The sequence below is a fragment of the Meleagris gallopavo genome, chromosome 5, assembly GCF_905368555.1.
Source record: "Meleagris gallopavo chromosome 5, MGAL_WU_HG_1.1, whole genome shotgun sequence".
NCBI classification, from domain to species: Eukaryota; Metazoa; Chordata; class Aves; order Galliformes; family Phasianidae; genus Meleagris; species Meleagris gallopavo.
Genome location: NC_139408.1, coordinates 10,651,357 through 10,675,094, shown reverse-complemented (window position 1 = coordinate 10,675,094; position 23,738 = coordinate 10,651,357). Strand labels below are relative to the sequence as shown.

The 23,738-nt window shown below is 35.4% G+C and overlaps 1 protein-coding gene across 14 annotated transcripts in view; it reads left to right on the top strand.

The window, feature by feature from the left end:
* SOX6 (SRY-box transcription factor 6) overlaps positions 1 to 23,738 on the top strand; it is a 366,009-nt gene that overhangs the window by 304,772 nt on the left and 37,499 nt on the right. For all 14 annotated transcript variants that reach the window (XM_085224215.1, XM_085224217.1, XM_085224213.1 and 11 more), the window contains 2 exons: positions 92 to 272; positions 1,955 to 2,145. In XM_085224215.1, the coding sequence (XP_085080341.1) occupies positions 92 to 272; positions 1,955 to 2,145 (372 nt within the window). The remainder of the gene's footprint in view (positions 1 to 91; positions 273 to 1,954; positions 2,146 to 23,738) is intronic.

The window sequence follows — 23,738 nt, the reverse complement described above, 5'->3', positions numbered from 1 at the left end:
TATTGTCTTCGAGGTGTAAAGTAATTCTTGCTTGCAAAATTATGTGTTCATTTGTCTTTCCCTAATAGTTACTTACATTAAACTCTTGTAGGATGAAGCAGCCCAGCCACTGAATCTTTCAGCCCGACCCAAGACAGCTGAACCAGTCAAATCCCCAACATCTCCAACACAGAACCTCTTCCCAGCTAGCAAAAGCAGTCCAGTGACAGTGACAAACAAGAGTGGTATCCCCAGCCCCCTTGGTGGATCTCTGGGAAGAGGATCCTCCTTAGGTAACTAATCTGTCCTCGGGAAAGAAGAAAACTGGCAAGTTTTATGTGTGAAATGCCAGCTTGAATACACTCGCATCTGAATTAAATAGATACTTAGATCTACATTTCTGTTTGAAATGGAGAGAAAATATACAGGAAAGTTTTTCAAATAATTTTTGAATGCCAAGGATTTACAAGAGTAACCAGATGATGCAGCAGTGATATGCATCTACAGGAAATACAGCAAATAAATATTTAACACATACATACAAATATATACACAGAAGTAAATAAATATGCATATATGAAACACATATAAGAGAGATTTCTCTCAATATCTTCCCCACAAACACCAAATGAAGCATACATGCAAAGTTAATTCTATAATTTTGGCCTCTGGATTAAAGAAGCAAAAAATAACTTTTCATGCACATAGAGCCTGCTTAGATACTAGATACACAGAAATGATGTTTCATGTGGTTATTTCATTCCAGTGCTACAATGTACAATACTTAAAATGTAAGTTTTCAGTCACTTTGTTGAACCAGGGCCAAGGACCATTCATTGTCTCAGTGGGATACGATAAACCAGAAGTCAGGCAAGAAGGTAAATCCAGATGTGGTTTTCAGCTGTTTAGCTCACATGTACCATTAGTTTCACCCTGAATATGGAATTTTTGGACCCATATTGAAACTTCTTTAATTAAGAAGTAAAGCTTATTAAGTAATGAAACAAAATTGATCTGAAATCTGTGTATGAAGACTCCCACAAGCAGTCAAGAAACTGAATCAAGAGCTGCAAAATCTCAGTTATCAGTCCTAAAGTTCAGATAGTAAATTTTAACTGTGACTAAATACTGCAAACCACTTACTCACAATCTACAGCTCAAGTGTACTTGTAAAATATATAGAAACACTTGTGAAAAATGAACAGGTATGTTAAATAAATGCCTTAGATATATAAAATTGTGATTTGTTCAATTCTGAAAACACTTGGGAGCCTCATGATTTCTGAAAGATCAAGTTTCTGCAGCTAGCTAGCTGTCTATTCTACCTGTCAGTATAATTCCAGCTACTGCTACACTAGCTAATATTAGAAAGCAGCATACCAGTTTGAACTCAAATACCATTCTAGAGAGGTGGATGCAGAAGGTATGCCTAAAGTGTGAATGTTCTTAATATAAGCCATAAAAACATTTCCCTTTGCTTCCAAAGAACCCACTGAGACATTATCAAGAATTGTCATTGTACTGATATTAAGGTAATAATATGCTCTGTCTGCCAAAGTGATTGTAAATGCCCTTTCAGAACCTATGTCCGTCTGATGTAGAATTTCACGTCCAAATCAGATTTCTTTATCCTTCTTAGTTCATTTTCTTGTTATTGATACTTTAAAAGCTTCCCACTTAAGCTTCAGTAAATGTTGTGTTAAACATGTAAGTTTGAATGTTGAGTCCATGGCTATACTCAGACACCTCTATATCTGTCTGTGCCAAGACTTTAGAGGTTATATTTATAACAAAACAAAAGAAGAGAACAGACATATGAATCAATTCTATAGATTAATTTAGCCTTCAGACAAACAACCACTGCCAACCCTCCTCCTTTTGAACGGGTTGCAGTTTGAATAGGATGAGAACTGAATGATTACACTGGATTCTCATTTGGATGATTACCTAAATAAAGTGTATTCTCTGTTTATAGATATTCTTTCCAGTCTTAATTCACCTGCCCTGTTTGGGGACCAGGACACAGTAATGAAAGCCATTCAGGAGGCTCGGAAAATGAGAGAGCAGATCCAAAGGGAGCAGCAGCAGCAACAGCAGCCACATGGTGTTGATGGAAAATTGCCCTCCATGAATAACATGGGTCTAAACAACTGCAGGAATGAAAAGGTAATGTTTCCTACTGCCACACAGTGTCTCATTCATTCTTTTCCCTGTAAATATCTTCTTATTTTTGTATAAAATCTTTTTTTACAACTGTTTGCTATCTCCGATTGTTGCTTCACATTGCTATTCTACAAGTTTCTCTACATGTGCATGATAGCATTCAAAAAAACATTCCTATGCACAACATGTGATTAATGTGTAAGCATGCCTACAACAATGTGGAAAATGAACTGGTTGAAGCTACCATTTTTTGTGGTTGCTAGATTCAGAATGATTGGATTTATAGGTATAACAGAAAGGCCAGTTAGATACTACCATGGTGAAGGATTACGGTGCTATTGAATATACTTGAGTGTATTTGAATCTGTGACTCACATTCAACAACATTTTGATGGTACTTTCCAGATAGTAAAGCAAAGTGGGGTACAATAGTAAAATACAGAAGGTGGTGAGGGAGCATAGCCAGCATTCAGATTGAGAAGGGCAACATTCAGCATAGCAAATAGCAGTGTGAGATCATAGAACAAAGATAAGAGACAGTTTCTATCACACACACTTTAAGGACCATTTAGAGGACTTAAAAACTCGCTTGGAAAATTCTTTGCATCTGCGCTGTCCTTCTGTGTAGCCTTTCCAAGCTCTGCAAGATCTGCTCCAGGAGAAGGTCTCTGTGTGTGTAACAGAGAAGTAAACACTGAATCAGGTAATTGGCTGAACTGTAGAGCTGACTTTCTGGTGAACGCTGCTACTCTGTTTACTTCCCTAGAGGTGGCTTATGCTGCAAAAGAAAAAAGAAATAATAATTTATTCTTTTTCCAGCATACAGTTTTCACACCAATGGCACAAAATCAGTTATTACCACAAGACTTATTCTACATTTCAGTCAACTAGAAACAGTTAACTGATAACAACAGTAGTCATTATGGCATTGGGCAAATAGGAACTGTTACGATTTAACTTGGTGATGAACAAAAGGAAAACTGGCCCATTCACTTGCCTATATAAAGCAAATAGTGTTTCAGAGTATTTGCTGGAGCAAATAAATAAATAAATAAAAACTAAAAAAAAACAACAGGTAACTTTTCAATTCCTATAATTCATTACTGAAAATTCAGTTACATTTCTGTTTTATAGGGTGGGTTCAGTATATTTTGAGGAGTAAAGGAAGAGGCTATTATTCTTGAAAGAGTAAGGAATTTTTAGTCTAGGCTGAGTATAAGATACAGCAGAATAATAACTATATCTTAAACTGTGAGTTTGATGATTATATGATCTTTTCTCAACTCACAGGGGAATACTCAATGAGTAGGCAGATTGTAGGAAGGTGTGGAAAAGAAAGGAAAGGAAGTGTTATAAATAGAACTGTCAAAGATTGATGCATAACTTTTAATCTACATTTTCTGTTTTATGTTTTGCTTGATTCTTGATTCTTTACAGCCCTTAAAACAAGAGAAAGGTTTGGCATCTATTGAAAAGGTTTGTTAAACTAATGCTACACAGGCTTAAAAATACTTTTACAAGACAAATTCAAAGGCTCATTGAAAAACACATTTAATGCAGATTGGTAGCATGAAAAGCAGAGGAATTGATAACTGACCCAGCAGGCCATATTCAGACAAAACTCTCAATGTAGAATCAGTGTTTGTCCCTAACTGAGACATAGAGTACTAAAGTTATAAAATAAATGTCACACCTATAATTAGTATTAAGAGTGTATAAAATATGCTTATTTAAAATGTATTTTATGAGTTTCAGTTGCTTGACATTTAAAAATATCTAACACAGTACAAGGGTTATTGAAAGAATTCTTAACATTTGATATGACTTTGAAAAGTAAGTATAAAAATCGCATCCACTTACTTTTCAGTTACTCTCCCTGAATCTTTTCAGTACCGTGCTTACTTCTTATATTGTACAAAATAAGTTTTTATTTTGCCTTTCACTTTTTGAAGAAAAGGAAGTAAATGTTTCAGAGAATTAGGTGAAATGTCTGTTTTTTTACTAATTACTGACAATGCATATTCCTGATACACGAGTAGGAACAACACAGATACACATACAGGTCCCAGGCTGAGGTTATACATCAGGTAGTGAGAGGGGAAAAAAAAAAGTTTATTCCAAAGCAGAGTGATTTGGAAGTCTTTGAAAATATAAAACACAGTGCAGAAATGCTGTCTTCTATCTGAAGAGTTTTCATGGTAACACTTGCAACTATTTAATTCTGAGAGTAAAATGGCATCAAGGAAAGCTGTTGTTGAATCTCTCAGTGCCTTTACGTAGCCCTGCTAGTTTTGTTTAGCATAGCATGTACTATAGAGTGAATTGTCAAAGAAAGAAAAAGTTGTAGTGTGTACTATGATTTTAGTTTTGGTGTGCTAGTCTGTTATCCTTGTTCTGAAGATGCAAGAAAGACAAAACTTACAAAAGTATGGGTTATAAATTAATCTTTTAAAATTAGGATAGATCCCAACACTCTAACTTAAAGGAAAAAAGAAGAATTGAGTTAGAATCGTGTATTCTAAGGGAATATATTTATGCTTTGTAGCATGTATAAAATACATTAAGAACAGAAGCATCCTTTGAACCAACAGAATTGTGGAACACTTTTCCCATCCCTCCTCCCCCTCTTTTACCCTCTGCCCTTTCAATTTTTACATTATGATGCATTTCTTTTAGTCTAAAAATTACGAACAGGATGATCAAAATGAGGGGAGGGAATGACAGATCACTTCAATAAAAAAACATAATTTTGAAATAATTGTATGCAAAGAACATAGTGTATAGTTTCTGTCATAATCCCAGTGAAGCTTTGATAACATAGTTGCAAGTCTGGATTGGTTTCTTTTGAAGAATGGGGGCACTGTGTTTTCAGGACCAAATTTTCAGAAATTGGCTTCAGGTAATTAGACATGTATAAATGAGTAGTTAGAAGCTGGCACCAGAAAAAGATGACAAATTAATTGCCTGCAGATGGTTTAAAAAAGCTATTGAGTCTTGGTCAGTTACTGGTCTTCAAGTTCAGATAGCTGGTAATAGTTTGTTGTGCAAATGATTGCGCTTACAAAATGATGTACATAGCTTCAAAGCCTGGGCCTAGGCTTTTTTGAAAACGTATCATTTAAGTCTCAGAAAACTTGGTATTTGGTTAGAGACACAGAATTGAAAATTGTCTGTGTTCATATTCTGCCGTTCAAACAAAATCTCCTACAAAGCTTTAAAAGTGCTCACAGATATTCACTCATTAGAAAGCATAAAACAAAAATGTGCAGCTCTGACACAGTCAGACTTTACCATTTACTAAAGCATTAAGGTTAGGGTACACTTCAGAGATGATACTATTCTGAGGACATCTACAGTTACAGACTTATTTCAATTTATGTACACGAGGCAAAAAGTTGTCAGAGTAGAGCTGATTTTTTCTACCTTACTGATGCATATCAGGTTCAGGTTACTGAGCAAAGGAGAGAAGCAACTGTGACTGTGGCTTCACGGGGTAAAGAGAAATACTGGGAAACGGGGGGGAATGAAGAAAATCTAGAAAATAGGCTACAGCACTCTTTCCACCTGACGTGACAGAAGTAAAATTGTCAGAGAATTAGCTTTGTTCAGTGAATAGGACTTTCTTCCATATTTACCTTCAACAAAAATGAGTAAATTAAAATACTTAAACAGAATTTGCATTCTAGAGCTATTATCATCTTATTATTTTGGAGGAGTATGATTTCCTGGAAGATTCGATTTGATTTGATTTAATGCTTTAACTGAACCAGAAAATACTATGTAATCTGTAATATTACTGATGATGTATGTATTAAGCACGAAAACGCTGACAAAAACACTTCAAAAATCTTTATGGAAAAAAATATATACCGATACACTTCAGACTTCATTGGAGAAAACTATATTAAGTCAGGATAGAACATACACCCACTAAATATTCTCACATCTGGACGTGGTTCTGGGCAACCTGATTTCCAGAGTATGTCCTTTCCAAGCTAAAGCATTCTGTGATTCTGTTAAACCCACAGATATCTCCCCCTCCCTATTTTCTTACCCGTGAAGCAGATTCATTGAGATTTGAGAAAAAGTAGAATTTAGTATGATATTTTTATGTTCATATTCCATTCCTACCCTTTTGTAGATTTTCAGACAACTGTTTATTTGCAGTAGGAAACCGGAGTTAGTCCTCAAAATAAATGATGTGAGTCACTACCTACTTCCTGGGAATTATCATGCTTTAGTACCTCTTACAATGAGCCTTTTATTGCTTTCTTATTTCTAAATCAAAGTTTTAAAATTTGAATCCACATAATTTATCCTAAGATAGACCACAGTTTGTATATAAAATGTAAAAATTCTTAAAAATGTATATTATTTACCCACAGAGATGTTACAGTCTATTGATCAAATCCATGTTTCGGCATTTGGATTTGACTTGATAATCCATAACGGCCCCTTTGGAGGTGATACGCTCTGCTGTATTTAGGGACTGTTAAATATGTGGATTACTGACACAATAGAGTGTAACAACTCCTCTGGAGCTGCTACGCTTCATCACGTATATGAACCTACTGCACACGCGTGCAAAGTTTGCCTAATAGAAACACTTCAGGAAGTCTTTGTAGAAAAGCCACTCGTTGTATATGTATAATCTTCTTTTGCAGCCCTGAAATGATTCCATCACTGTGTTGTTTATTTTTCAAAATACAAGCAGTACTGTGTTATGTAGGTGACATTTTTTCTACCAGCCTTTTTCTCTCTGTACATTCAGAATTACAGACAGAGAGAGTAACTGTGGAGGCAGAACATTGAGACTGTGAATGAATTGGTCATAAGGGCCTTGTGGAGTTTTATAAATCTTTATGAATGAGTGGTTTAGCTTTGCAAAGGCTGATCTATTATTATTTGCTATGATAAAAGCTTTTTTTTCCCCCTTTGATTTCTTATTTGCAGGTACTAAATAAGAAGACAATGCTTGTATTTCATTGTGCTTGAGGACATAACAGAAGCTGTAAGCATTTCCAATTGGATCCTTGCTTCTGTTGGTTAAATCTTGATTCTATGTGTAATTAGAGGGCAAATGCCTCATAGTTAGGCCAAAAAAAAGAATGACAATGTCAATAGAAAATGACTAGCTTTGCAAAGTTGTTACTTTTTTATGATATTGTCTGAAGAGATGTTGTACCAAATACTGATCTCACCACAGCTTAAAGAAGGTCCCAACCCTTATAGCTTACACTTAGGTATAATTCAGTGTAAGTTTAAATACATATTTTTAAGTTCTATTATAAAAAATGTGAAACTGTATATAGAGAAAAAAGAATGCAACTGATTTATTTAACTCTGAGGGAGTGTATGCCATCTGTCTAATGAAGAATCTGATTTTGACAGAGACACTGCAACTGGGAAAGTTTTTCCTGAATACATCATTCTGTTCTGTCAACAAAGCTTTACCTGGGGAGTTTCTGAGATGCAGAAGGATGCACTGGACACATTGCCCTTCACAGTTCCATCATTTTACAACAGATAAATGACTTGTGTGAGCTAAATGCCCCAGAATAGGGAAAACTTTCAAATACAAATAGCAGCAGTCCCCATCATTCTTAAAAATATCCTTTATACACTAATGTGGCAAATTTGGCCAATTTATCAGTCTTCTTATGGCTGTAAATAATTTAAGCAAAGTTTTCATACTGTGTGTTCAAAGTTAACTTCCTAAAGCTGTATTTGATCACTGCTATTTTAGAATTAAAAAAAAAAAAAACTTTTTTTTTTCCAAAATATTTTGAAAGTGCAATAACTTTGCATTTTCCTTTTGATCCCTAACACTTACCTTGGCTACATGAAAAAACTGCATAAACTATAATGCTTCCTTAATAATTTGGAAAGAAAACTAGTTCATCCAGTAAAAATGTTCTGAAATAGCTGCAGTGTAGGAAATCTGAAGATTTTCCCCTTGGCAAACAAGCAAGTTTGTTAGTATCTATGTATGACTGTCTATTTTTAGTGAAATTCAGAAGCTTTGTATCCTTCTCCAGCACTATTTGTGATTGTTTGGGCAATTCAGAATTTCAGCTGATGTAATACTGCCCCCTTTTATTAGAACTTGAAAACATGTTGGACTTCAAGTATTTAGCTTTGTAGCTGGAGAAAATCTGTTTGTTGATGCTGTTGCTTCCAATATTTGAAATTGGATAATAAGATAAAGCATGAAATTAATGAAGAAAGGAAGGAGAGGAAAAAAATTAACAATGCCAAATAACTTTCTTGCTAGGTGTATTGTCTGTCTTATGACTGGTCTTCCTAGGCAGCCTATTGCACCAGGGAAATTCGTGCTGTGTTTCTGAGAAGTTCAGGGTGTTGATGGGTTTTGCTCTTATATGAATTTCATATATGCTTACACTGCTTTTCTACATCACTGTATTTCTAAGATAACAATAGGACATGGTATGCATTGTCTTTTTCCTTTTTTAGAAATAATTTATTCTAAGGGCTGATCAGGAATTAAACACACTGTTGAAGGGCTGGGTGAATTTTAGATCCCTCAGACGTAGAGAAGTGTGGCAGTGAATTTATCTTTACAATTAGAACTTCAAAATGTAATTTGAAATGAAATGTAAAGCAGAGCTTTGTGGAAAAAAAAGAAAAAAAAAAAACCACCTTAATCCCTGCATCTCCAACCATATTTTTTAAAGAGAAGTGTTTCCATTGAAAACAAACAAGGAAACAAAAAATTACTTCTGATCTACCCCTGAAGGCTGTACTATATCACTAACTTTCACAGATATCACAGAAAATAAAATGTTTAGAGAAACGTTTTATCTGATTTCTCTGTATTTAGTGAGGAAGGTGATGGAATTTCTAACTTCAGATGCACAGAGGGGTCAAATACAGCTCTAACACTGGTTCTCAGATTATAAGAGTTATGGGAGGAAAATGCCACTGCCAACATTAGCCCCTGTATAAGAACATAGCTCCGTTATCAAGGCTGCATTTATAATGGGAACCAGGTGCAGAATGCTGTGGGTATGAAATCTTGTCAAGCCTGTTCCTCAAACTCGAGAGATAGAAATATTAAAGCTGCACATGGAACGTTACTTCCTGTCTGTATGTAATGTTAGGATTCAGTCTGTAGTGGACTGCACACTCCTACTCAAATACTGCTATTTACATGTACATCAGTAAGTTTGTACTCACACCTACCAATATGCCACTAATGTATTTTTTCAGGCTTACTTTGTATGCTATGTGTGGAAAGACATAAAAATAATGTATTTGCAATTTGCACATTAAAAATACATGTTCACTCAAACTCTGGAATTGACAATGAGAAGACAAAAAGAAACAGTGTAAAATCTCTGGCATATGTAGGTCATCTAAATTTACAGATAAGTTAGCTTTGGTGCCAGCTTGCTGTGCATCCAGTTTTGCACTGATTGAAGCATTTAATGTACAGATCCATCTTTTTAAACTTCTTACTCAACTTATTTTCCAAAATTACCTTGAGTAGGCAGGTTGTGCATTTGCGCTTTGATATATTACGTGTGCAATTAAATGCTTAGTTCCCTAAATTATGTAGCGTCTGATTAAAATAAAATCTACATTATTTGTCTATTGATCAGTTAAGTGAGAAAATGCAATCTTTATGAACTGTAAATCACTGAAACTTTATTGGATCACAAATTAAAAAAATAAAAATAAAATTGACCAGTAGTGATGTACAAATTTACAAAACTAAAAGAAAATGCACCTGAAGAACCAGTATGAAACATTATTAACAATGCAGACACAGACACACGCAGTATATTGAATAAAGCTCCCATGCTAGCTGAAGTTTTCAAGTTTCTGATTGCTTCCAGTTCAATCAGAAATTCACTTAGCAGGAAAATACTGTTTCCAGGAAGGAAAGATACCCTTTTGGTATGGGTTGCTAGTTCTGCGTTTGAATATTGACTAATAGAGTTATTGCCACTATCTACACTTAACTGTATGCTTGTATGGTGGCTGAACACAACTGTGATGTTTTACCTCTGTTGTCAGAGCTACTTGGAGGGATGCATAGCTGCATGTTTTAGAACTTGTTAATAATAATGATTATGATAATAATAATAAAAGGAGTGGTTGACCCAGTTCTCCTATCCATTTTCTATCACAAGAAAAAATGCCAAATGCATTGCTTTCTCCCTTGCGTGGGATATTTCCTGTGGAGAGGATAAAAAGTTTGTCCTCCTTTGGTCTTGTCTCTTAAATCCTGAAGCAGCAAAACATCCCAAAGGAGCAGAATGTGATGAAAATGGGTCCCAAAGGTGAATGCTGTAAAATTTGCTCAAATCAACAGGGAGAATTTTTCCAGGAGGATGATGTTGCACCATAAAGGATAATATGACTATAATAGCGTAATGATTGTATCTTCTTACATACAATCCATTTTTAAGCTACTCGGGAGACTTTGCAGATATGTACTGAAATTTGTCCCATGTTTTTGTTTTGTTTCTCCACAAACAATAAAGTTAGGTTGAAAATTACTATTCAAACATAAATTCTCTGGGACAGGAATATGTTCATTGATTTAAGTTATGAATCAAAGTGGTTGCTGCACAATCCTATTATATCACTTCTTCAAATGTCCTGAGAAGTACAGAATACATATTGCATTTGCATATTATTTCACAGTTAGATATGAGCACAGGCATCCACAAAGTTACTGCCATTTATTTCAAGCTCTCTGTATGTACGGCTCTAAGTAAATGTACAGCACTGAATACATTGCCAATATAGTTCTGTTAACTGCAGTAGATTAAGCAAAGATAAATTAGGATTACTTTGTCTGATGCTCATTACTTTCTAAAATTGAAGATGCCTCCTATTTCTCAGGTGTCACTAGGCTGCTTCAATAGATATGATAAATAGAAATACATTCACTGTTGTTGTAGGGTATTTACTCAGCTGCCTGTTTGTGGGATTATATGCTACTTTGTACTGACTTAACTCTTCTGCTTCTAACAAAAGAATAAGCATGCTGGCAGGTAACATTTTCATCATCTCACGAAGAGTTGAGCAAGTAGTACTAAAACAGTGACTGCAGTGTTGATTTGAGATCTGATTAAAGGAATTTGGCCTTGCTTATTTCTTCATTTTCTTTTTACCTCCACTCATTAAAAAAAATAAGTAAATTTTGACTGAGCACCCACTCCAAACTCTGTGTTGACCAGATGAGGATCACAGTATCAGAGAAAATTTCTATCCCCTGATACAGTGCTGATGCTATTTAAAGATCTTTACAGCAGCTCTGTGAACTTTGTGGCAGTTTAATTTAGGGATCCTGCAGAGCTTGCTGCTTTGTGCCTTTCCACTGCCAGTTTTTTTCCTACCAATGGTATGCCAGAGGCAGGTTCATCTTTTTTTCTATGAAGATGAAGGTAATGGATGCAGGAATTGATAGATACAAGTAAAGGCTTTCTACTACCTGAGAGGCCTTCTAGCTGAGGGAATTCCCAGTTGCTTTTTGCAGGTAGTTTAAGGCAATGTTGCGCTACTTACCATTGAGGCAGGCATCAAAAACAATGTAATTTGTAATAGGTGACCAACTAGAGCATAAATCACAAGCAGCTTACTATTGAGCCCTTAAGTGCATAGTTCATGCATAACTCACAAGTTAGATTGTTTGAACACTTATAAGTTACTTATACACGTATAGAATTTGCTGATCCTCCAGGAGTACTTTGAAAAGGAGAAGGACTATATTTGTTGAGTTAAATTGTTCACTTCATATAGCTTGTCCATCTGTAGTCACATAATACTAACTCCATAAACAGGTCTGTCTCAATTGGAAATGTGTAACAGGGTAATAAACGATATTCAACATCAGATTACTCATACTAAAATCATGTTCAAGTCATAGTAAGATGTTATAACACTGCTTAAAATCTGAAGTATGCCAAAAGCTGAAATTGCCCAGATTACATCCTGAAAATCTACAGACAACATTAATTTCTCAGTATTTCAGTTTTATGCCTGTGGCCTCTAACATGTTGCAAATGCTTCAATGAGAAAGGCTGGAGAAACATATCAAATTTCTGTTCTCTTCCACTTGCTGACATTCATTAACTGAGGGAGAACACTGAGACAAGCTTTTGGAAAGACCTCCTGTTTGCCTCCACCTATTCCAAAGCAATTTATTAAACAGCTAGTAAGAGAACTGGACATTTGTGGTTTAATGTCAGACCTGTGTTCAGGTAGCTTTGCATGTTTTCACTGTTGTTTTGTCAAAAATCTTCATGGAATAGCAGGCAACAGATGCATTCTCGTTGCCATTTTCTTTGCATCCTTGAGTTAAATTCTTTAGAGAAAGTTTCATTGTATGATTGCTATTCAGATGAACTTTATTTTATATACATGTACATTTTTGCTTAGTACATCCTATTTTTACATGCTTCCTCCCTTTCTAAAGCCCGGAAACAGTCTTTGCTATATTTCAGATGCCAGTACAAATTGAAGCTATCACTAGGAGGATGTGCATTAGAATTGTACACAAAGTGAGTCATTGACACATCATATACTGTAAAACTTTGTTCCGTCAAGGGTTCAGAAGGTTGCCAGAACATATTCAGTTGCCAGCTCCTCGCCAGAATTCTGTTCCTCACCTGGTACCAGTCAATCAATTTGAATACTCATAAATAAGATAAGGTTATCTGGCTGCACTCTTCTTCCCAAAAAATTCTTTATCAAGGGATTACCTTTGTGCCCTTTTTTGCATAACTCATGTATTTTATTCTTCAGAATCATGCTACAGATCATACTACATCATAGCTGCTAAACACCTTATTGATAAAATATCAGCATTTTGTTTTCTTTTAGAAAATATAAGAAATATGTTGTTCTGCATTTTTGCTTTCATCCTTATTCCCTCAAGCATTATTTCTTCGCAAAGAACAGGCTAATAAGTTAATATTCACAGTTATAGACGAGGACACCTATCAGTCCCAGTCAGGTCAAAAGCCACCTCAGTATATACTCACCAGCATGGATAGACAACAGTAATGAGCTGCAGTCTGAGAAATTTGTAGTAAATATGTGAATTAACTATCAGAGAAGAAGAGGAAGTATACTACTTTAGTTGATCAGCTGATTTCCATTTATTTCCATTTGTGCTGTGTTACTGTAACTATTTGGGAATATGTGTAAGGGCAATATACTGAATCCAGTACAAAGGACAAGGAAAAAAAAGTGATTTCCTGTTCATGACCCCCATATAAGCTCTCTTAATGTAAAGCATTTGTTATACTGAGGGTGGATTTCAACACAGGTGCCTTTCTGAATCAGGACCTACATTACTTATTCATCCTTCAAATGTTTTGAGATTGTAGTCCTTTGGATTAGGAGTACTCCTGATGTGATGCATACTGTAGTTTAGGTAGTGGAAATCTGATGTTCGGTTATCATGAGAGAGATGGAAATTTTCTTGCAGTGTTTGCAGTGATCTGCCAGATTGGGTCTCCTGTTTTTATCTCTCTGCTCCTGCTCTGCTTTCCTACTGCTTACCCTCAATGTGCTTTTGCTGGAACTCTTGTACAATCTTAACAAGATAACATCTTCATATTGCTGTTGTGTGTCACATCTTAATAGAATAGCACGCAATTTCCACAGTAGAATTCCCACTAGCATCTTACATGGTGAAAAGTGACGATTGTTTCACACATTTTTCTGTACAGTGTGTGTGTTCTGTATATAACTATTCTTGTTGTCACAAAATCTGCCTTTTTCTTGGGTTCAGGACTAGACTGAACACAAACCCATTCTCATAAGCAGAATACACATTTTATCATGCTTCTGATTGCTTAGAGGTTGGAAAAGAATAGCAATAAAATGGAAAACTGCATTATAAGATAATCAGTCATGGGTTTTGTTCCTCTACTATTTATGTTTTATTAGTGATGAAAGAATTAATTTAGGATCCAACCCCTTTAAGCTGTGCTTTGAACCAAACTAAAACATGTAATAGTTCTGACATGAAGACCTTGAATAGAATGTGCAAAGCAAAAGCAACCACAAGCAACCAAGGTTCCACATGCTGCTTCTCCAGTGCAGGGAAGTTCCTGACTGCAGCTTACTGACTCTTCAATGACACAGTAATATAGGCAACTCTGCTTTGAAAGCAGCAAAACACAGCTTCAAAAACAAAAAGTCACCCTTCGCCTTTTTTTCAAGCTGAAACATTTCACTGTTTGAGTTTTCAGTGTGACCCCACAAACAGCTGAATCAGAAGAATTAAGGGATTATGGACTTTGTGTGTCAGAAAGCAGTAGATTGGAAGGTGATGGATGGGACAACTTCACTGCTGTGGACAGTGTCTCTGAATCTGTGCTTTGAATGCAGTATAAGAAATAAGAGTAAGGGAGAGCACAGGTAGAAATATGAAGATCCTGTAGTTTGAATGGTGGATATACAACCAGATAGCTCCAGAGTATATAGTTCTTTCCTTCCTTTTGGCATAACTGCTTTCAGTTCTCCCAATATATAATAATTTGCAATTCCTCTTATGTCTCTGTTTCTAAACCCTACGAAGAGGCAAACCCGAGCCTTGCTGTTTGCATTCTTCTGATATCAAAGACTCCTATCCCACTGGGGCTCTTAGCCATAGGAGAGGTTTGAGGGAGGAGGAAGAGATGTTTTTCCTCCTCCTTTGCTACTCCACAAGGCTGGAAGGTGGGGAGAGGCGAGGGAGGCGACATTAGATTTTAAGGTTCAAAATGGAAGCTGGGATGTGACTGATGCCTGAATCTAGCTTGTATTTGCTGCTTGTCACTGCTACTCTTAGTAGTGGGTTTGGAGGTGAGTAGAGGCTAGTAGCTGACCATGCAGAGTACCCATCCTCTCAGGGATTTAGGAAGATACCTCGTCATTCTGCTTTCAAAGAGAAGTCCACATCCTAAAGATACTTTCTCCCATATAGTAAGCTGTGTAGCGATATTTTTCAATGTTCAATTTTTCAATTCAGTAGGGATGTTTCAAGTCTGTCTTGCAGATTAACAGGAAGTATTTGTTTATTTTTCAAATTAGCTGAGCAAGAAATTATCTAAACAGAGATGGATTTAGAGATCAGCACAATGCAGCAATATTAAAAAACCCTTTCCATCTGAATTAATGAATTTCAGACTGCCTTTCATAAACTAGTTTTTCAAAAGTCATCTGTGAAAGCTTGTATAAAGAATTTTTAAAGGTAACTTAATGGGATGGAAAAAAGATTTAAAATTATCTACTAGGGCTGTTGCAGGAGATATTAAATATTGATTTATCTTGGAGTAAGAATCTTACTAAAGAGTGAAGCTTGTAGTCAGATCAATTTATCTGGAATACAAACTCTATTGCTGTATTTAGTACAATGTCAACATGAATCTTAAAGAAGTGGATGTGAAAGGTTGAGCTTTTAATCTAAATCAATTGGCTCTCCAAATCTTCAATTAAAAAAAAATATTGTAATGGTTCAAAATGAACTGTTCCTAAATGTTTCAGGTGGTTTGTATTATAAAAAAGAAAAGCTTCGTTTTGTAAGTTCATACTGTATCATACCCCTCTCCTGTGCATCATGTTGCAACTAGGAACAAAAATCTGCAGTTCAAGGATTTTCCAGATCTTAAGTTTTTAATACTCCAAACTCTTTTGAAAACTCGATGTAAATCATTCAAGTAAACTGGCAAATAACACTGTAAGCAATTTTCTGCTACTTGCCACTGCTACTGCACTGCCAAGCTTTTGGTCATAATATAAAATTTGGCTCGACACATACTTAACCAACTAAAAGTGATTGTGTTCCCTTCTCAGACATAAATAGATGCCAGTATGCCAGCTAGTGGTGTTGGCTAAAATATTTTTCAGAATGTTTAAGTGTATAAAGGCCTGCAGTAGGAAATCCTTTATTCAAGTGTGACATCAAAGCAATGCTTCTCAGATAATTCAAGTGTTACGTTGCTTTTGTTTGTACTGTTTTCTTTAAATGTATTCATTAGACAAGAGCAGAGCCTTTAATGTTCCATGACTGAAAAATCCATCAAATAGATTTACGATGGAGGCACTGTGGCATAACAGCCAGTGAACTGGCCTAATGTTCAGTAGTCCTGGGTTCAGTTCGCAGCTTAATCATTGACTTTCTGGGTAACCAGAAGATAATAATTTCCCTTCTCAGTACCTGGAGGTACTGTTACCAACTTTTGTTCTAAACTGGTGCAGGTTCCACTGCTGCACAGTAGTAGGTATTATGATTGTTTACGTGTATAATAGTAAAAGGCTCCAAAATATTGATTGCTTCCCCAGGACGTTATAATTCTCTTTCCTGTAAGAAAGAAGTAGAAAATAAGAATACAACTATGAAGTATACAAGTATACAAAGAAGAAAGAAACGTATGAAACAGGAAATTCCCTCTTACTCACTGGTTGTATTTGTCCTCAGAGTAGCAAAAATCTTTATCTGGAATGAAGTGTTGAAATGTTCCTTCAGATAATTATATGAGCTTTTCCATATATGTCATCTAGCTGTTTGGATTAATGAGGACAAGGAAAAAGAAAGAAAAACATCATTTTAAATGCTGAGAGATGTATGTAGGACCCAGTCTACACTGACACTGGAAAAGAATTGGTCAAAAATAGGCCATAGGTGGGACATAAGTGCCTTATATGCTCAGTGGGTGAAACTGCTGTTTTTGAAACGCCCGTCCAACACGTATTGTTACAATAAAAGAACCTTTTCTAAATTGTCATTGTTGCATTGATCTGAAGAGTACTTTAATAGATATCTTATGTGGGAAATTTAAAACAAGCTTTTTATGATGAAAGCAAAACAATGTTTATAAAATCGTTCTATTTTAAATGAAAAGCTAGAGAATGGATTTTTGCCAGTAGCATTAGCTATAGATAACTAGCAGTTTTGTCTTTGTATATTGCAATAGTAAAACCACATAATTTTTTCAGCCTGTAGGTAGTCATTTTGCATTTAAGATGTTTTCAGGTGTAAGGGTTCCTGGACTCTGGATGAAAAAATATGCATAGCCTTCAGTTACTCTTATAAAATACCTTCTCTCTTACATTAGTTTGATTTTTTCCTCCTGTATGGAAGAGTTGCTTCTTCTATCCACTGTAAATCATGACAAGTTTCCAGGAAGTAAATATTTGTATTGGCCTATTGGATATAAAAATTGGAACCTTTGCCCTGTTTTATTAGTTACCTTTTTTTGTGTGTGTGTGTGATAAATTTATAGTCTTCATGAATTGAGTTTGGGTTGCTTTTTACTAGAATACAAATCTTAAAATCATATTTTTTGTATAACTTGACTCTGGTTGTATTAGAAAGGTAAGTAAGTAAATCAGGCAGTTTTACTGACAGAATTGTTCCTTTGCCTTCAGCTAGGCCACTGTGGATACAAGGTATTGTCTGCTAACAGGACTGTGTCCTCGGTTTCCTGTTGTTTTATATCTAAACAAGAATAATTCCCCTCCACACCAAAAGGCTTGTAGCCTACCCCACTCAAAGGGGAAAAGGAGTCACCGAAGAAGAGAAAGTATCTTTCTTAGCCTGGTTTAATTTTTATCATCAGATTTAGTGTTAGCATACAAGAACTATACACTTTAGCCTTTATTCAGTGTAGTGCATTAGTCCATGCTTAATATAAGCATGTAAGTATTTTCCTGGAGTTTAGTAACAGCTATTTGCACATGAGCTGTGTTGGAATGAACTGAAAGTGCTCGGTACCTTACAAACTTAAGGACTATATGAACCTGCAAGAATTTGCAACTTACTGTTTTTTTTTCTTCTCAAGAATGAAGATTAAAGACAGGAGATGAGGTGTACATCTGTATCGTCACAGTCATTATACACATCACAGTTGATATTGTAATCTTGCAAACAGTAATCTTGCCTTCCTGACATAAACAGTAACTGCCACATTTTCCTGAGGCTGAAATAGAGAAAAACAAGGCATTGATGGGGTACAAGAGGCAAAACAGTGCATAATGATGTTATTATCATTGTTCCATTGTCACCTGTCTTTATTTATTCTTTAGTGATATGTTTATTTTTTCTCCGAATATAATGAAAAATGATTGAGTATACATAGAGTATATAAGCAGCAGTCATAAAAAGCCTCCTTGAAAAAATATGCCTAAAATGCTGCAAAATGGAGGGAAAAAACAGATTGATAGAGAAAAAGCCTTCATAATCTATATATGCATGATATGCAATTATATATTTACATATAGCATAAGCCAACGCATATATTTGAACACAGTAGCATTCAGTGGGATTTTAACTGCCTTGATTGCATTTCTAATTCTAAATATGAATATGAACATTTAAGCCCAAGTGTCTTGTGCATCACCAATTTAAGCTACTTCAGGTGTCTTCTGAAAATGGAAGGGAACAGCCCTGTCTAGGGGGTTGCACTGTGTATAAAGATGAGCAAAAAGGTTCAGTACTCCCGGCAGCGCATTCAGAGCATCTAATGGAAGTGCTGGCATTTGTACCTGCAATATAGAACACTGTTGATGTGCAGATATTTCTGTAATTAATGCACAAAACTTAGGTTCAGATTTTCCCCTGAAATTTAGTTCCTTAATTTAGAAATACTTGAAAATAGAATATTCAGAGTATTTGTTTTTAAATTTTTATAACTACTACTCACACAGTAGGAAAAATGCTGAGTGGGAAAAATACATTTATTGCTATTTGATAACAGCTTACTGCACCATTTTATCCATTTTTTCAGTACTGTTTCATCATGACACAAAATCTGACGTGCACCTTGCATAATTAAAACAATGGAATGAAAATATCTGTGATGACAGCTGCCATGCTTTTATCTTTTATAGGTTTTAAATCAAACATATATATATCTGTTTTCATACACTTATTTTCTATACTGTTTATAAAAGAACATCATATTGTTTCTTGAGAAGTCTGATCAGTGATGTGTATGTGTCAGTGCACTGGATTTTTTAAGATCTCTCTTTTCCCAAATTTGTCTGGAGGGCAGCTGAGTTTCCTTTGTGCTCTTGAGGTTTTCACCACAATGAAAATGAAATTGGTGACTTCTTTTCTTCCTTCTTTTTTTTCCATTCCAAAAAAAAAAACAAAAAAACCCAAAAACAAAAACAAAAAACAAAACAACCAAAAAACACACGTTGTGCTGAACTTAGGATAGTTTTGCTGGTTGTTACACTGTTGTGGCTTCTTGCTAAAACTGTGTTTTCAGCCTGGAATGTATTACTACATGATTAAGAGAAAAGGGAATTCACAGTTTTGAGGACAACAAGCAACTTCTGTTCTTCTAAATTCTGTCCCAGTTATAATGCATGGTAGTATTTTTAATGAAACTTTATGACAAGCAGGAAAATTTGAGAAAGTATGCACAGATATTTTAACACAATTATGGCATCTTTATTTTGGAAAAGCATTCATATATACTTTTAAGGCATTTCAATGTCTGCATTTTTAAAAACTTAATCAAAGTGAGGATATAACCGACAAGGTCAACCATCTGCTAAATTCAACTGAAATATAGCAAAATATTTATTGTTCCTATGTTTTATTTATTCTGCTAAGGAAAAAAAAATGCTTTGCCATGTGTTTGTGTGTTTATTCTTGTAATTCGATGTTAGAAATAAGAATGGCCATTCTGAAGATCCAAGAGTAGCTACTGAATTGCTTGCATTAGTCACCTTATAGCACAGGAAAAACAAATTGTACTGTTTTTGGGTAGAAGTATATGTCAGTTGCCATTTGTGATTATTTTCATCTGTCTGTTTCAGAAATGCACACATATGTGCTTAGTTAAAAGAAAAATGTGTTTTTTAAATGATTTCACTTAAATTCTTTGTATTTGCAAGATACATAGTCTTAAACCATTCACCAGTTCTCCCTTAAACATAGTGGCAATACCTGATGTTATAAAAGAAAATTAACTTCTCTCCCTAGAAGGTTCCCAGTTAATCATCTGTGGATGTTGGTGAGGAGGGAAGGGAGCAGCAGAGAGAAAGAGGAATTCCTCCTTAACCCTGACAATTGAACAGCTTACACTCTGGAACACGAGATTTGATTATCTTAGCATGTGTAACTACAAATGTTATTAACAGTTGTAAAATTATCCAGCTCTTTTGAAAACAAGTGACAGCCCAGGCTTTGGACTCTTTCTGACCTCTGGTGAATTCTGTAGTGTTGAGTAGTAACTTTTCTTGTTTGTTTTTCATTTACCAGCTGCTAATTTAATTGTTTGTTCTTTTGTTTTTCACAGACTAATGATTTCTCGTCAGTATAAGGTAGAATTCCACAGTGTCTGTGATTTAAAAAAAAAAATCTTTACATTTTGGTTGACGTGTAATTTTACTGTAGACTACCGCATGAATTTGCTGCTGAAACAAAGAGTTAATCAAAGAGTTCTCAGATACAACCATGCATCATGCCTTTGTGCATGAATAAAAAGTTGGAAACCGCATGAAAGCAGTAGTTGGGTTACCACACAACTGGATATGCTTAAGTCTGAACGCTTCATAACTCTAACTACTGGGGAGCTGCAAACTTATAAATAACCTTGCAATTGGTTAAAACCATATTAAAACCATATGAACAAAGACATAAAGCATTTGGTTAAGGGGGCTCAGTAAGTGCAGTAATCCTGTTGAAAGTAATCTAACCAGGGCAGATCAATAGCTTAGGAGTGCCTGCAAGTGCAGCAATAGTTAAGGGTATGTCAAAACCTCATGAGTAGGAGGGCATAATATCCTACTTGGGTGGAAATATTTACTATCTCTATTTTTCCTTTGCTTTTGAAAAATATCTTAAATTCATACGCTCCTTTTTTTAAAGGGAAACTTCAATGCACTGAGGTCTGTTGGCTTACTGGTATATGTTTCCAGTTGTCAGGGGATTCATCTAAATCCCTATTTGTTTTCAGAGCTCAGGATGGCTACTGCTTGCGCTATCCAGAGAGTCTTAGCATTCTGTTCCTTAAAATCAAATTTCCAGAACAATTAAAGAGACTTTTTAGAAGTGGATAGTTTGGGTTTGTATTTATCTGATGAATTCTTGTCCTTTAGCACTTCAGTTTGAAACGTTTTTCTTGATACTTTACATTCTGATTATTTTGCAATTCTCAATTTTGGTTACTGAATCTGTCTTAAAGAAGAAAGGCTCTTATCATGACCGTCACTATGAAATTATGTTACTCAGGAATTTTGGAATATTTTCTCATTGTGACGGGTTTGTGCATATGATGCTGTCATGTGGAAGCCAGCTGAAGCTTGCCACTCAGGCAAAAAAAAAAAAAAAAAAAAAAAAAAAAAAAAATCATGTACGCTCCCCTTTATCTGCTTTTAATCTCTTACTTTTCAGTCATGATTTAAGATGGAATAGTGTAGTTAACAAAGGGATCTGATGACTTTTTTTCATTCCTAATGACCCCACCTTTTCAAGCAGGATGTTTGTTTTGAGGCACTGTAATACAATAAAAACCTTTAGTCTGCAGCAGGTATGATAGTCTATGCTGCATGTTCAGCATACAAAGGCAGTATTGGAGCAGTTCATGAACATTATAGGGGACTTCAAAAACTGAAAACAGCAGCAGTTTGGGGGTGAAAATACACTGAGCTCTAAATACTCACCACAAAGTTCTCAAAATCCACAGGCCTTTCTATAAGGTTGCCGTTCTTTTACTTGTAACAATACTGCAACTATTGTGTTTATCTACTTTGCCATCGAAGGAATTCCAGCAGTTGCATGCCTGCACACCAGTAAGATGATTGACATTGTTGTAATAAGGTTAATGTTTAAACTTCCCACCCATAATAACTAAAATACCCAGAGATAAGGGTGAAAGTCAATTTGTAATTATCCCTGCTGTGCCAAGATGTTGCAAAAGATTTGAAGTGGAGGGCAATTTAACTTTGCAGTCCCAGCTGTTAATAAGTAGTAAGAATAAGCAAAAAGCTTGGGATGTTTGTATATTGGCTTTCCAGGATAAAAAAAAAAAGATCTGGTGCTTCCTCAAGCCAGCAATAAACTTCTCTGTGTTCTGCTGAAAATGTCCTTCTGATATTTTGAATTTAGTAGGTTGCTTGCCTGTTGTTTGCCGTCCATGGTATGTGAAGAGAATAGATAACAGTTAGCAAATAAGCTGCTAGAATATTTAGTGTGGAATAACTCAATAGAAATATATTTTATACATAAAGACAACGTGATAATTATTTGTAGTCATTCTAAACTACTGTCCTCAGAAGAAATAATATCCCTTCAGTCATACACTTTGTGGCTGCAGTGAACTACCCGTATTAATTCATTTTAGAGAAACTGGCTCTTTAAATTAATGTTGGCAACTGCTTCCATGTTAGACTACTGAAATAAAGGGTATTACATCATTGTCCAAACATGTCTACTTAAATAAAAAGTATTTGTTTGCAAAAAAGATGTATTTTTTAAATCTTTCACACAACGATCAGCGTGCATGCCATTTTCCATTTCAGTCTGAGCACACATTTCAGATGTGGAAAAAGCAAGCATGTTGAAATAATTTGAGGCATGGGTATAGTCGGATCAGTCTTGGTAATCCAGAAGGGAGGGGTGCCCAGTGTATTATTACATTTCATATATTATTTTTCAAGAGATGGATGCAATCAGTCATCTTCTCGCATATGGTTTGAAAAAACTTGTCTTCCTGGCAAGTAAACTGTTATTTAAGTACACAATCCATAGTACTACAGAAACAGTTTTGCCAAACTTGTCCAAGTATTCTCACATCCTTAAAGATGGTATAAATATCATTTACAGCAAGCCGTTTACTTCAGACTATATGGAATGCCTTCCTGCTCCCCTGATCTAAGTGTCCCAGTTTGCATTATGGCCTTTATTGCTTCAGTTTGATGGAGTGATCAGTAAAAATTTAATGACACTATAAAATAATAAAAATGTCGTTAATTTACCACGGATCTTGGATGCAGTGGTTGTAAAGTTACATTAATAAACAGAATATTTTTTACAACAAAAAGCATTGTTACGTGGGAACGTATAAATAACACACATAAATTTAAGAGCAATTTTACTGTTAGCACACACATTATTATGGAATAGCCAATAAGTGTATAAAACATAGTATATAAAATTTTATGAAAATATACTGTGCACATCAAAAATTCAGCTTTTATCTAAGTGCAGAGAAAAGCCATTATTGTGTGCTTACTGTTTCATTGCTGTTCTTTCATGAGATCACAATTTTATATTTGTTTCTAGTCATTTGAAGTTCACAGCCTTTTCAGAGGAAGGGGCAACTGTTCCTTTTTCCTCTTCTACTTGCTTTAGTAAATCATTCTTCTACCTTCCACTCATGAAGAAGGAATTGACACTTTCTGCCAGAACGTGATGGAAAATTGCTAATTTAATGCAAAGCTAAAAATAATGCCAAAGGCTTGCTCGGCAACTCTGGAAATAAGGGATAACTATCTAGCAGTCTATCTGTCATCACTGGGGCTGCTCCATCACTGACTGTGATAATATGTGAATATGATGGATGCCACAGCCTTGTGGCTCATAACATTTAACATTCATCAGCTCTCACTAACGG